The 13,733-nt window shown below is 38.4% G+C and overlaps 1 protein-coding gene across 2 annotated transcripts in view; it reads right to left on the reverse strand.

The window, feature by feature from the left end:
• Positions 1-1,953: 1,953 nt before the first annotated feature.
• Positions 1,954-13,733, reverse strand: part of FZD6 (frizzled class receptor 6) — a 43,174-nt gene continuing 31,394 nt past the window's right edge. For both annotated transcript variants that reach the window (XM_045805824.2, XM_045805823.2), the window contains exons 3-7: positions 10,431-10,627; positions 6,580-7,597; positions 5,324-5,472; positions 3,643-4,071; positions 1,954-2,405 (exon numbers count right to left, since the gene is read on the reverse strand). In XM_045805824.2, coding sequence (XP_045661780.1) covers positions 2,237-2,405; positions 3,643-4,071; positions 5,324-5,472; positions 6,580-7,597; positions 10,431-10,627 — 1,962 coding nt within the window. In that variant the 3' untranslated portion in view covers positions 1,954-2,236. The remainder of the gene's footprint in view (positions 2,406-3,642; positions 4,072-5,323; positions 5,473-6,579; positions 7,598-10,430; positions 10,628-13,733) is intronic.

Consider the following 13,733-nt stretch of genomic DNA (forward strand, 5'->3'; position numbering starts at 1 on the left):
TTGTCTTTTGGATTTTAACCATTCTAATAGCTGTAGTGGTGTCTCGTATTTTTAAGTTACATGAGTTTAGCAAATCCATGCCTCGTAATTCAGGAGTACCTCTGGATCTTTTCGTCCTGTCGGATGTTTGTGCCAATTCTTACTCATGTATTGTTTTGGCATGCCTGCTTATGTTTGATTATATGATGACTATCGTATTGGAAAAAATATTTGTAGAGTACAGAAAATGACATTTTCTTCCTCCAGACAAGATTTCCATTTGCTTCTGCCTACCTCTAATCCAGAACTACCTAATTCTACTTCCAGAGTAAGAGGTTTTTTCCAGTCCACCCGGATAACTTGAAGCAGTGCTGCTTTCCTGACACTTTACACTTCTAGGATTCATCCTTTTGAGGTCACAATTCTAAGTGCCATATGGTGGGTGGACCCTCTTTCCCTTGAGCCCAGCCCTCCGAGGCTGGTAATAACTGTTCAACCTCTCAGCTACCTTTTCCCAATCATTAAATGCTCCCTGGGCAAAGAAGCTCCAATTGTTGGGGCTGGCAGGGTGAATTTCTTTCTTCTCCCAGGTCTTAGCCTGGCAATTTCTCACTGTCTTACCGTTTTTTAAAATGTTTTAATTTAATATTGTTCTTTTTCCCACTTCCAGGAGTGAAAGCAGGGTCCTGGGTTCCCTTTGCTTTACCCCATCCTTTAGGTCTTCCACTGGCTTTAAAAAGTACGGTAAATATGGCTGTATAATGTATACTCTGGGAAGAAATCGTAACAGATGACAAATAAGAGTCCTGTCTTCTCTTTTTCCAGTAAAAAAAAAAAAAAATGCTTCTGGCTTATTAGTTATGGAGCCACTGATCTAAAAAATTCTACCACTTCCTGGGTCAGGACCACTAAAAATAAGCACAGAATACTCTACAATCTCTTACACAGAGAAAATTTTATTACTGGAAAGATCACACAATGTTTTTGTATACAAAGTTCAAAAATGTGGAAAAGTTAATATTTACATTTTCCATACAGTACATGATAATTTTCTTTTTATGCTTAATAGAATGTTAAACTGAGGAAAAAAACCCCAAAGCATCAGAAAACATTGTTCAAGGTATAACACTTAACTGGAAATAAAATTAAGAAAATTCTTTAATATTTTAAAGTATGCTATATAAAATACATTTTATTTATCATGACTACATTTTTCCCCATTTGATTGGCACTAATATTGCTAACACTTTTTTTAAACATATATTTAAATGTTCAGCAAAATCCTATATAAGTATATAGAAATGAATTCTACGTAATGTCTGACAAAGATAGTGTACAAAATTTAGTATTCTAAATGTTAAAAAACAGTTAAAACAGAAGTACAAGCAACTATAAATGGTCATAAAAATACAATCTTGAGTGGTCATAAAACTTTTTTTTAAAAAGAAATCAATTGCACTTGGCTTAATTTCTAAAAGAGTAACATTTCATCTAATCCTTCAGGACATATTATTTAAAAATGTAGAAGGATCATCGAGCAGCATAATACAATCAACACTGGACATCAAGCACCTTATTTTAGTGGCATAACAGATGTATGAAATTCCTAAAACAAAAGGACTTTATAAAATTCACGCAGGGAAGATAGAGTGGAATAAGCAGGTTTATTTTAAAGCTGAATTCCTATTATAACTCCTTCTGTTGTGTCAAATATTTTTTATACCATAAAAGAATACTATTTCTCCATTTTCTTAGGAACTCCGTGTAAAAGCTGCCAAAGTAGTGCGAGCACATGAGAGTAACAGAACGATATTTGAGTAGCGCTTCCAGGATTCCTAAAAAAGTTCAAGTAAGTCCATATACACTTATTTTCAAATATATAAAAAAAAGATACAAAGATAAGTCTTAAATACTTTAGCAAAGAAATATCTTGATTTTAGACCATAAAAGTGAAACAGCATATACCACATCTTAACAAGAGTAGAATTTTCATAAATAGAAAAGGAAGATTCCTCTAACTCCCTCCTCCCACACAGGTTGAAAAACTATTATTCACCTGCACATTTCTGCTTTCTGAGTATACTGTCATTGTTAACCTCTGTGCGGAATGAATCCTATTCTCGGAATCTACCGTTGCCAGTGTAACAGCAGGCAATGTGGCTGTCAGTGCAAAAGAACAGAACGCTGATGATAAGACAGGTGCTGTCCTCTCCAGTGTAGCACGAATCCCCTTCTCAGCAACGGGCGAACCTGCCTCTCACGTATCGGAGGGACCGCCGGGGCCCTGCTCTTTGCTCCCTCCCGAAGCCGAAGCCGAGTGAATGAGCAGTGACGTGGAGCCTCTCGGGCTGCCCGGCTCCGAAGAACCAGGGGCCTGCCTGCTCTGCGCCGGGCCCGTTTCGGTGACGTCACTTTGCGGAGTTAGCCTAGGTATAAAGACGAAAGGTGATATGCTAGGACCAGAGCACAAATTGATGCCTAATGTCTTTACAACTGCCACCCGTTTTCCATGAGTTTGACTCCCAACCAACACGCACCTTTATCAGAGCATAAGTAACTAAAACTATGTGCACCCTGACACCTCAAAATACAAATACTTCATTTTCAAACACCGTTTTCGCTAACGTCAGAAACTGCATTTAGCATCGCCCGTGCACGGGCTGAGCACGGCGCAGCCTGGGGAATACAATTAATATGGCAGGATTCTGGCCCTTGGTTTAGCAAGTATTTTATTCATCTCCCACCAAGGATGACATTGTGTAATTCCAACACAAAGATGGAAACACAAAGATGAATCAGACCTCAGCTCCGCCTTTGAGGGTTTACAGATCTAGTGGAGTTTTAAAGGCATATATCTAATTAGAATCCAGTCTGCAAAAACTGTTACGGGGACACAAAGAAGGCGCATTTGGTCTAGTTTGGGAAGAGGGAGGTGAGACAACCTTGAGACCTAAAAGTATTTAGCTATCAGCATTCTGGCTAATTCGATGTTTACCTGTGTTTGAATCACCTATGACCATTTGGAAAAAATCATTAATATCAATATTCTTTCATGTTCAGAAAATAAACATTTTATAATCATCTCCATATAAAATGACAAATGCCTTTTAGTACTATGATACAAGTTACAACTGAATAGCCTCTATTTCAGAAGGATTTAAACATTAACCCAAATATACATGCAACACTTAACAATTACCGTAGAAACGAACATCACTTTTCTATTTGAACAACATTCCTGAAGGCTCTTTTCCAAGCTAAGAATCGAACTACCAAACAGCACATTTATAGTCTGAACCTCAACTTCTTAAACCCAAACTTCCTTGGATTAAGTGTATGAACATGTCATCTCCTAGAATATTTTCTTTCCAGATGTGCTATGCTTTAATAAAAAGTATATAATGCAGGGGCGCCTGGGTGGCACAGCGGTTAAGCGTCTGCCTTCGGCTCAGGGCGTGATCCCGGCGTTATGGGATCGAGCCCCACATCAGGCTCCTCCGCTATGAGCCTGCTTCTTCCTCTCCCACTCCCCCTGCTTGTGTTCCCTCTCTCGCTGGCTGTCTCTATCTCTGTCGAATAAATAAATAAAATCTTAAAAAAAAAAAAGTATATAATGCAGTATTCAAAGCGGTCCCGATTTAAGAAAACAAAATCCACGCTCACCTTCCTTCACTCCGCATACTTTCGGATACGCTGATCTTATCATTCCCATTGCCAGCCCGGCCTCTCCGGTCGGCCTGTTCCCCACAGAGTTTGGAGCTGGATGCCGCTGGGGAGGCCGGCTCCCCACAGTCCTGTTCTCTGGATCTGGGGGTGCTCGCTTCATCTGCTCTCACCTCTCTCACTGATGTCTCTGGGGAGGTTGGTATTTCTGTCATAGTCTCTTGCCCTAAGTAATCGTGGTTGGTGATCGCCACCGAGGAGGCGCCATGATGGGCGGCAGCGCCTGTGCTGGTCCCCATGGATTTGGAAATGACCTTCAGCTTATGCGAACTCGGTTTGTAGTGCTTCTTTTTGTGTTTAACTTTAGAATTATGCTTTAAGAAGAACTCACATGACTCCTGTAGAACTCTTCGACTTTCACTGATTGGACTGTAAGAGAAACCAAGGAGAGGGCTGACTTGGTAAATGTTAAGTGTTATCGAGAAGCCAAAAAGCATATCCCATATCTTATACCAAAAACCCTTAGTCAATTAAGTTAAAAATTCTAAACCATTTATAGTTATGAAATCTGAGATTATAGATACTATGAGCTATAAGTAGATTGTCAAGTGAAATCTTTTTTGCATACACTGTTAGTTACCTTTGTCAGCCTAAGTAGATTGGTAAGAAATTAAAGAAGCCAAACCAAAGGATGAGGACAAGGAAACTCAAAGCAGCATAAAGTAGGGGACTATCTGTGTATCACACATAAATATATCAAACATAAAAGTAAACCAGAAGAGAAAGAACATAGAATGGTTGTCGTTAAATTTAATTGTTTGCTTTCTAACATTAAAGTTAGCAAGTTATACTGAAGTGTGAGTATATAAATATGGGATACATAAATAATAATAGGGCAAAAAAATTAAAGTGCAGTTAAATGCAATTCTTCAGTCAGGCTCCCTTCTCCCTCAGCTTCTTCCCCTGCTTGTGCCCGCTCTCTATCTCTCTCTCTGTCAAATAAAATCTTAAAAAAAATAGATGCAATTCTTCAGACTTCAAAAACTTAGAAAAGATCTATAGCTCTGAAATTTTTACCCCGAAAAAGCTTATTAAACCAATGGGGAATAGTTGAAAACCTATACTACACTGTTGACTGTATAGAGCATACAATGTATATAACCAAATTGAACTATTTACTTGCAAATCTCCTATATTATTATAAAATACTACATAAGGTTAAAATTTTACCATCTTAAGCAAGGCAAATAAGTGATATTTTAAGCCAGCACTATGTGTAGTAAAATTTAAAGGTAGTAAACAATGATCATACAATATATTTGAATCATGCTCTCTAGATTTCCTTACATATATTTGATCTCATTTAATCTTTTATCACTGATAAAATAATTAAAATTTAAAATGCTGCACCCAAAATAATGAATCCAGTGATAGCATAATATAAGCTGTGTAAAGAAAATGCACACTTTACAAATCTTTCATTCATATTTCAATAGAATAGTATAGATCAAAGACTATTTTAACGAACGCCAAACAAAATATATTTCTCTAGAAAAAAGATTTCCAAATTTGATGTAATAGTTGACATAACGAAACTCCAGTACAATGATGACTTGAATAGTTCCTTGGTATTTGTTCTATTTAATTTAAAACAACATCAGATAATTCAATAGCTTCTTACTCTCTCTTACGATTTCGTTTAAAAAACCCAGCCCATTCCGTGCAGGTCTTTTTGCTTCCAACCCAGAAGACGGCCGAGATGCCAACAATTAACGTCATCAGATATTTTATCATAAATAAAGCCAATTCTGGTCGAGTTTCTGTTTTTGCCTACAAAAAAAAATGAATAACAATTTCAGTGATACATTTTAAGTGGAAAGAAGTCTATATAGTCAATGTAAAAGTTGAATAAAAAATATAAATCTTCAGTCTGTTTTATTATAAAGTGCTTGACATAGCATAATATAATGAATAGTGCTGCTTTAAGTATATTCTTTACTCAAGTTCTGAATGAAGAGCTTATCTGTGTATCAAAATACATAGCTAGAAAGGAAAAACACTTAAATATATTTAGAAAGAATATCCTAAATCTTGGCTTGATTTCCCAGCATTTTTTCCCTATAAACATAGCAGCCTCTTAAAATTGCCGAAATATCTGGCTTTAAGAATTTATCTACTTTCCTAAACTAAATCTACCAAAAAATTACATTTAAATTCATTGGAACAACATAGTATTTTCGAGTCTTTATGCATTGTTGTGTTTTTAAAAATTTGGTTGGTGAGAGTGTAATAAGTATCAGTTCAGTAAAATAAGTTCTGTTTTTATAAGCATATACGAAACAAAAAATTGTAAGATGATATGATCAAATTAAATATACCCAAATATGGTTTCCCCCCACTAATGGAAGAATTAAAAACAACTCCCAATTCAGCAGGAGTTGACAGACCTGTTCTTCTGTTTCTGTTCCTCATTATTATTTATCTGCCTCCGCAACCGAATTTAATTTTTAAAAGAATAGCAAAGGAGGCACTTTAAGATTGTAACCAAAGTCTAAACTTGAGGAAGAATTCTTGAGGCCCTGACTCCAGTTTCTTCTAATGCCCAGGGAATCATTCCCTCTGTCCACTGGATTTTCTTCTGAAAAATCTAATGTCATGTTCAGACTAGCTGAAGTGTACTTCCAGGGAACATCCTCTATGTTAAAGTTAAATACTGAACTACTACAGGGGCTCCTAGGTGGCTCAGTTGGTTAAGAGTCTGCTTTCAGCTCAGGTGATGATCTCAGGATCCTGGGATCAAGCCCCGTGTTGGGCTCTCAGCTCAGTCAGTCTGCTTCTCCCTCTCCCCACTGGCTCATGTGCATGTGCTCTCTCCCCCTCTCTCTCAAATAAATAAAATCTTGAAAAAATTAGTGAACTAATACAAATGCTCTTTACCTGATAAGGACATGGGATGTGGTACTGACGACAGTGGTCGGAGACCCAGGTTATCTCCCAGGTGATCCTGTTCACTTGCTCATAGACGTAACATCCCAGAAGTGTCACTAGTGGCACAAGATACAGGCCACTAAAGACTCCAATCCGAATCATAAATTTCTTTAGTTTCTCTTGGTTCCGGCCATCATGTTGTATAACTTGTCGAACGTGATTTAAGGAAATAATGCCAGCTAAAAGAAGAGACAGCCCGACAAACACACAAAGGCACAGTGGCAGGAGCACAAAGTAGCGAGAAGCATCCAGGTCATAAAGGCCCACGAAGCAAACGCCACTAATGTTGTCTCCTTCAACTTTGTTCATAGCAAGAAGCATCACGGTCAGAAAACCTGGTATTCCCCACGCAACGGCATGAAACCACACCGCTTTTTGTTCAATGGCTTCACAACTCCATTTTCTTCCTGCCGCTAGGAACCACGTAATGGTAAGAATCACCCACCACACCGTGCCGGCCATTGTGAAAAAATACAAAAACATAAACAGAACAGTGCAAGCCTTATTCTGAGAGCCCAGAACTACTGTGTCCCCGAGTTCTAGCTTCTCATCTGCCTTGTTGCAGGCTGTGCGATCGCCTAACAAGAATCCGATAAAGTACATCAGGGACACGATGCTGTAGCAGACGGAGTAATATATAATTGGTCTCTCTGGGTATCTGAATCTTTTAACATCAATTAAGAAAGTAAGGAATGTGAACAGAGTTGCACAGAGACAAAATATTGAAACTATCCCGATAAAACTTTTTGCAAACTCCAGCTCATCACTTTTAAAATACATGTTAGGGCATGGAGGTGCGCACTGGTCAATTCCCAGAAACTTATAGCCTTGTCCCCCAGAAGTCTTAAGATGCCTTGGACACCAAAACCCAATGTCTCTTTGAACTTCCTCTGCTTTCTTCTGAGGACCAAGAAACTGTGTGTGTGGATCAAAAGTTACAGGAACGGTCTCATCACAGTATTGCAACCTGTAGAGATTATAAAAACTGAAGTCAATGTTTTTACTGATTCACTATTTTAATGCTATGCTTTCCAGCTCTAAAGTATTACCTGATGCATTCATAATTGATGGGAAGACACACAACCTGGATAAATTATAGGTTGGAGCTTTGAAGTTAACTAAAAACTTGTAGTTGTTAGTGAGCCCCCACCACGCTAACATATATTTAATACCAGGCAAGTGACTATGAAAATTCCCTTACTCAGAAAATGATCAATTAATAATTTTTATTTTATAAACATTTTTTTTAAAGATTTTATTTATTTATTTGACAGAGAGAGAGAGAGCCAGGGAGAGAGGGAACACAAGCAGGGGGAGCAGCAGGCAGAGGAAGAAGCAGGCTCCCCGCAGAGCAGGGAGCCCGATGTGGGGCTCGATCCCAGGACCCTGGGTTCAGGCCCTGAGCCGAAGGCAGACGCTTAATGACTGAGCCACCCAGGGGCCCCTTGTAAACTTTTTTTAAAGTAAGTTCTACACCCTAAGTGGGGCTTGAACTCCCAACCCTGAGATCAAGAGTTGCATGCTCCACTGACTGAGCCAGCCAGGTGCCCTAATTAATAATTTTTGAATAATTTCTGCTTCCAAGACTAAATATCTAACAATTTATCCTAAAAAAAAGAAAGAATTTATCTTAACTAGTAGTCTCCAGACAAAAAAGTGCTGGCTTGTCTGTTTATAGCATTAGAAATACAAGACTTGGGGAAGTTCACTTGTTTTCTAATGCCCACAAAGGAGCTCAACCATATGACTAAGGTTTGACAGTTAAAATTGACTGAAATGAGACCCTTCCCTCTCCTGGACTGAGTTCAGGTGATCTCTACATTGTTAAAGAAAGGCAAGAAGATCACCAAGAGATAGACTGGGGACCAGCTTAATTCTCATCACTACTCTGTTTCAGTTTGGCTGGTTTTTTTTTAATTGAGGTATAGTTGACATACAATGTTGTATGAGTTTTAGGTGTGCAACATAGTGATTCAACATTTATATACATTGACAAATGGTCACCATAGTAAATCTAATCACCATCTGTCACAAAATCAACACAACGTTATTGACTATATTCTCCATGCTGTACATTGTATCCCATGACATATTTATCTACAACTGGAAGTTTGCACTCTTTGCCTCCCTTGTTTATGGCAGACCAGAGTGATATACACAGGCATATTTCTATTTTGTGAAACCCTTTACTACACAGGTGAGTTTCTACGTACCAGTATTAATTTAGAGGGTCTATATAGTTTAGAAATTAGTGTGGGTTTTGGGTCACCTGGGTGGCTGAGTAGGTTAGGCATCTGATTTTGGCTTAGGTCATGATCTTGGGGTCCTGGGACTGAGCCCCACGTTGGGCTCCCTACTCATGGGGAGTCAGCTTGTCCCTTTCCCTCTTCCTCTGTCCCTCCCCCTACTTGTGCTCTCTCTCTCTCTCTCTCAAATAAATAAAATCCTTAAAAAAATAAATTAGTGGGAGTTTTTCAGAAGAAAGCTATTTATTTTTTTTAAAGATTTTATTTTTAAGTAATATCTACACCCAACGTGGGACTTGAACTCATAACAAGATCAAGAATTGCACGCTCCACCAGCTGAGACAGCCAAGCACCCCAACAAGGAAATGTTTAAAATATGCTTTAGATATAGATAAGAGTAGCAATTAATAAAATAGTTTGCCCACAAAGAGAACACTATGTATCTACCAGCATTTTTAAAACTTAATATTATGTCAGTTTTGCTTTCTAGCTTTTGGGACCCCTTTCTGGTCCTATTCTCTTTTCTCTCTCTCCAGAAATACTCATTACCACAAGTTCAGTTTTTATTCTCCATATGCATTAAAATTTTTTTTTTACTATGTGATTTTCTAACCATTGTGTTATATAGTATGTTTCACAGGTTTTGAATTGTATATAAATGACATCATACTATATATATTAACCCACAGCATTCATTTTTTACTTAACAGTATAATTTTTAGATTTATCCATGTTTACAGGTGTGGATCAACTACATTAATTTTATCAGCTGTATCGCAGTGTTCTAGTGTGTAAGTACCTCACAATTTACTAGTCATTCTACAATGGACTTTCACTTTTTCACTTTTTTTAAAAAATTAGGAATAATGTGACAATCAGTATTCTTATGCATGATTCCTTGTTTGTGTGAAAGTTTCTATAGAAGGGGATTGCCTAGAATGTAAGGTATGAGCGTCCTCTACTTTATATATTATCAATTGCTCCTGAAAACAATTATCTGCCGGAAGTATACGACTGCCACAAAGCTTCTATACCTTAGTCTACAGATAAAGACACAAAAAGATAGACACAGCTTCCCAGCTTTATCATGTGGGGTCTCATTATATCAGCAGAATATTTCAAATTGCAATCCCCCAATGTCTAGAGAATAGGAGACAGAAGTAATGAATCAAGGTCAGGGTGCAAAAAGGTCAGTGAATTGATAATAAGTTCATGTCCCCCCAGTCTGGGTCAAAGGCACCCTTACATGTTCTTGGAGAACTGTGTACTTCTCCTTTGTTGGATCTAGTATGGTTATAATTTTACATTTATTATTACAATTACTTGATTACTATCTGTTCCTCCCACCCCACTATAAGTTCCCACTGCAAATCTGTTTTTGCTCACCACTGTGTCCAAAACACTATCACCACAGTGGCTGGCATATGTTAAGTGTGCAATAAACATTTGTTGAATTAAATAATGAAAGCCTCTTACAAACATTCTAGAAAACTAATAGCAACATTAAAAGATAGCTTTCAGTTTTGGTAACTTTCAGTTGAAAACATAATTTACCTGTCACATTCAAGTTCCTCAGGCCATCGCATACCAAAGGTGTCAATTAATTTTTTGCAATCAGAATAAACTTTCTCACAAAAGTTACGACAAGGTGGGACCACATTAATCTGTTCTGTGCAGGCTGGTACAAAAGCTTTGCAAAGGAAAGTTTCGATGTTTGGTGAACATTCCAAATTTGCAAGAGGAAGAAAAGGCTATTAAGAAAAACAGAAGATGAGGTGAGAAAACATTTTAATAACAAATGAATGGAATTCATTTAATATTTAAAGTATATACATTTTCACTTACTTACACTCCAAAAGAACGTCTCACTCTCAATACAAATTTTTTCACTTTTATTTATTAATTTGTTTTTTAACTAATCTCTATGCCCAACATGGGGTTTGAACTCATGACCCTGAGATCAAGACTCATATGCTCTACTGACTAAGCCAGCCAAGTGCCCCTCAATACAATCACATTTTAAGGAGATAATTTCAGTTAGTCTGTTAGACTTATGAACCTTTCATATGCAATGGAACATTATTATTTTATTCAACTATACATTTTTCAAGAAGACATGCTAAATCAAATCAAAAGTATGAGTTGATTGCTAGGTAAAATAAATTATGCAAATATTCAACTTATAAGTATATAATGGAATACCCTAACACTGTACTGAGCATTCTAGAGAACGAAAGAATGTTTGGGGCAGAGGAAGAGCATGAAAAAGGCGCGAGGATCACTAGAACCTTGTCCATGCAGGGCAAGCGCAGCGTGGCTAGAATATGAGGTCAAAGAGGTGGTGTTAAGGGCAGAGTAGAGAGAGGTGAGATTGGAGAGGTACGCTGGGCCTGATCCTGGAGATCAGGAATGGCATGCTAAGTTGTCCGGATTTTTGAAATTAAGGAATGAAATACTTTGGAGAGTTTTAAAAGCAGGAAGTATCTCTAGAGTCTGACAGCTGAGTTTTAATGCTAGTCCCTCACTTACTGGCTGTGTAACTTTGTCGAGTTAACGTTTCTGTGCCTTAGTTTCTTCATCTGTAAAATGGCAATAATAATAGTACCTGTTGCATAAGATTGTTACGAGTACAGAGTTAATAAACGTAAAGCACTTCAAACAGTGTCTGGCATGTAGTAAGCACTCAATAAATGCCAGTTATTGTGATGATTACACTGTAGAGAGTGCAGATGGGTTCTGGATAAACCTGGCACATTAACCATGTATGTTTACCCCCTTTCCCTCCTCATGCTTCCTCACTAAATTAAAGGGGAAAAAAGGCACTAACCCATCAGTAAGTGAACAGAAGCGATCACATTAGCATATCTGACTTTTCCAATGACAAAAACAACAAAAAAGAAAGCCCCAGGCTTTCCAAGATGGAAAGCTATTAGAGGAGTGGAAAGTGGCTTAATGGGACACAGGGTGGACTATGAAGAAGGAGTGGAGACATTCAGATGACAATGAGCTGATGTGCTCTAAATAACCCGAGAGTCTGTTCTTTGAGGTACCAAGTAGCACAAAAGGCTACTCTCACCCTACGCCAGCCCAGATGATTATTTCATTCTACCAGGGTTGTTTCCAGGAGAAACGGAGCTGGAGATGTTCTGCACTTGGGGCGTCAAGCACAGGACAGAGATAACGCACAAAGAGAAAAGAGAGGGACTGAATAACAGTCTACCTACAGAAACATGAAGCCTTCACCTCCCTGTTCCTGCTCTGTTCAGGCATATACCTACCACCCCCATTCTTCGAAAAAACTCAACAGTCTTGAAGAGACACACTGACAATGAAAAAGCCAGTCGAACTTGAGCTCACCCTACAATGAAGCCCACAGGTACCAAGCCCCATTCTTGCACACACAGCTTTTTAGGGCCCCGCACAAATAAAAATGGGTAGCCAAGGATCGTCAGACATTTGAAGAAAGCCATTCACATCGAAGGGTGACCAAAGCAAGCAAGCAGATAATTGAATATTTGGAGGAAACAGAGATTATGCAGGGAACAGAAGAAAACAAATCACAGAACAAACAAAAACCTTACTATTGTAAATGAGAAGTTACTGCATCCATTTAAAAGGGACAGGATGCTATGGAAAATTAATAAGATAGCTCAAATAAAAAAAGCCTCTACAGAAGGATTAGAAGATAAAGCTGAGGGAAGAGATGGACAATCAGAGAGAAAATCCTCCCAATCAGAGGATCAGTCCAAGTGTCCAACACATGACTAAAGGAGTTCCAGAAAGAACAGAGAAAATGAGGTATGGATGATAGTCAAATAAAGAATATAAGAACATTTTTCAGAACAGAAGGGTACTAGCTTACAAACTGAAAAAGGTGGCATCGCACTGCAATCTTACTATTAAAACATTTCTGGGCTAAAACTTCAGTCAATTTTCTTTTCTTTTTTCAGATTTATTTATTTGACAGAGAGAGTGTGAGCTGGGGGAGGGGTAGAGGGAGAGAGAGAGTCTTAAGCAGACTCCATGCTGAGTGCAAAACCCAATGTGGGGCCCAATCTCATGACTCTGAGATCATGACCTGAGCTGAAATTAAGAGCTGGATGCTTAACTGTGCCACCCAGGCGCCCCCAATTTTATTTTACAGAGATCTCCCTCATATTCTTCTCTCTTCCAACCCCTCCAATTCCAAACCCTATGCTACAGTGATTATCCCATCAGACAAACTTGTTCTATTATCACCCATCATAAACAAAACAATAATACCTTTCCTTGACTCCATATCCCAATCCCCATCCAGCCATTATTCCATTTTTCTGTTCCCCTTTATAGAAAAACTCCTCAAAATAGTTGTCTTTACTTTCTCTAATTCTGCTCTTCCCATTCCCTCTTGAGCCTCCCTCCAATTGTCCTCACACTTCAGTGAAACTGCTTGTCAGAGCCACCAATAAACTCCATATTGTCAAATCCAATAGTCAATTCTAAGTCCTCATGCTACTAAACTCTTAACAATATTTTACACAGTGGATCCTGCCTTCCTTGTGAAACACTTTTTTCAACTGGCTTCTAGAATACAAATTCTCCTGGATTTCTACCTATCTCATCGCTGTTCTTTTTCTGATCCTCTTCCGTTTCCCAGTTTTAAATATTGGAGTACTTGAGAGTTCCATCCTCAGACCTCTACCTTATCTATACTCACTCCCCAGGGGAAACTCGTCCAGAACTATGGTATTAAATACCAACTGTACATGAAGGATTCCCAAAGTTATCTCTGGCCCCATCTCTCCTGTGAACTCTCTACTTGATGACCACCTGCTTCCTGGAGAATTCCACTAAGCTGTCCACATGCATCTCAAACCC

This window comes from Ursus americanus, chromosome 9 (assembly GCF_024610735.1).
Source record: "Ursus americanus isolate L20-20 chromosome 9, mUrsAme1.1.p, whole genome shotgun sequence".
Lineage (NCBI taxonomy): Eukaryota > Metazoa > Chordata > Mammalia > Carnivora > Ursidae > Ursus > Ursus americanus.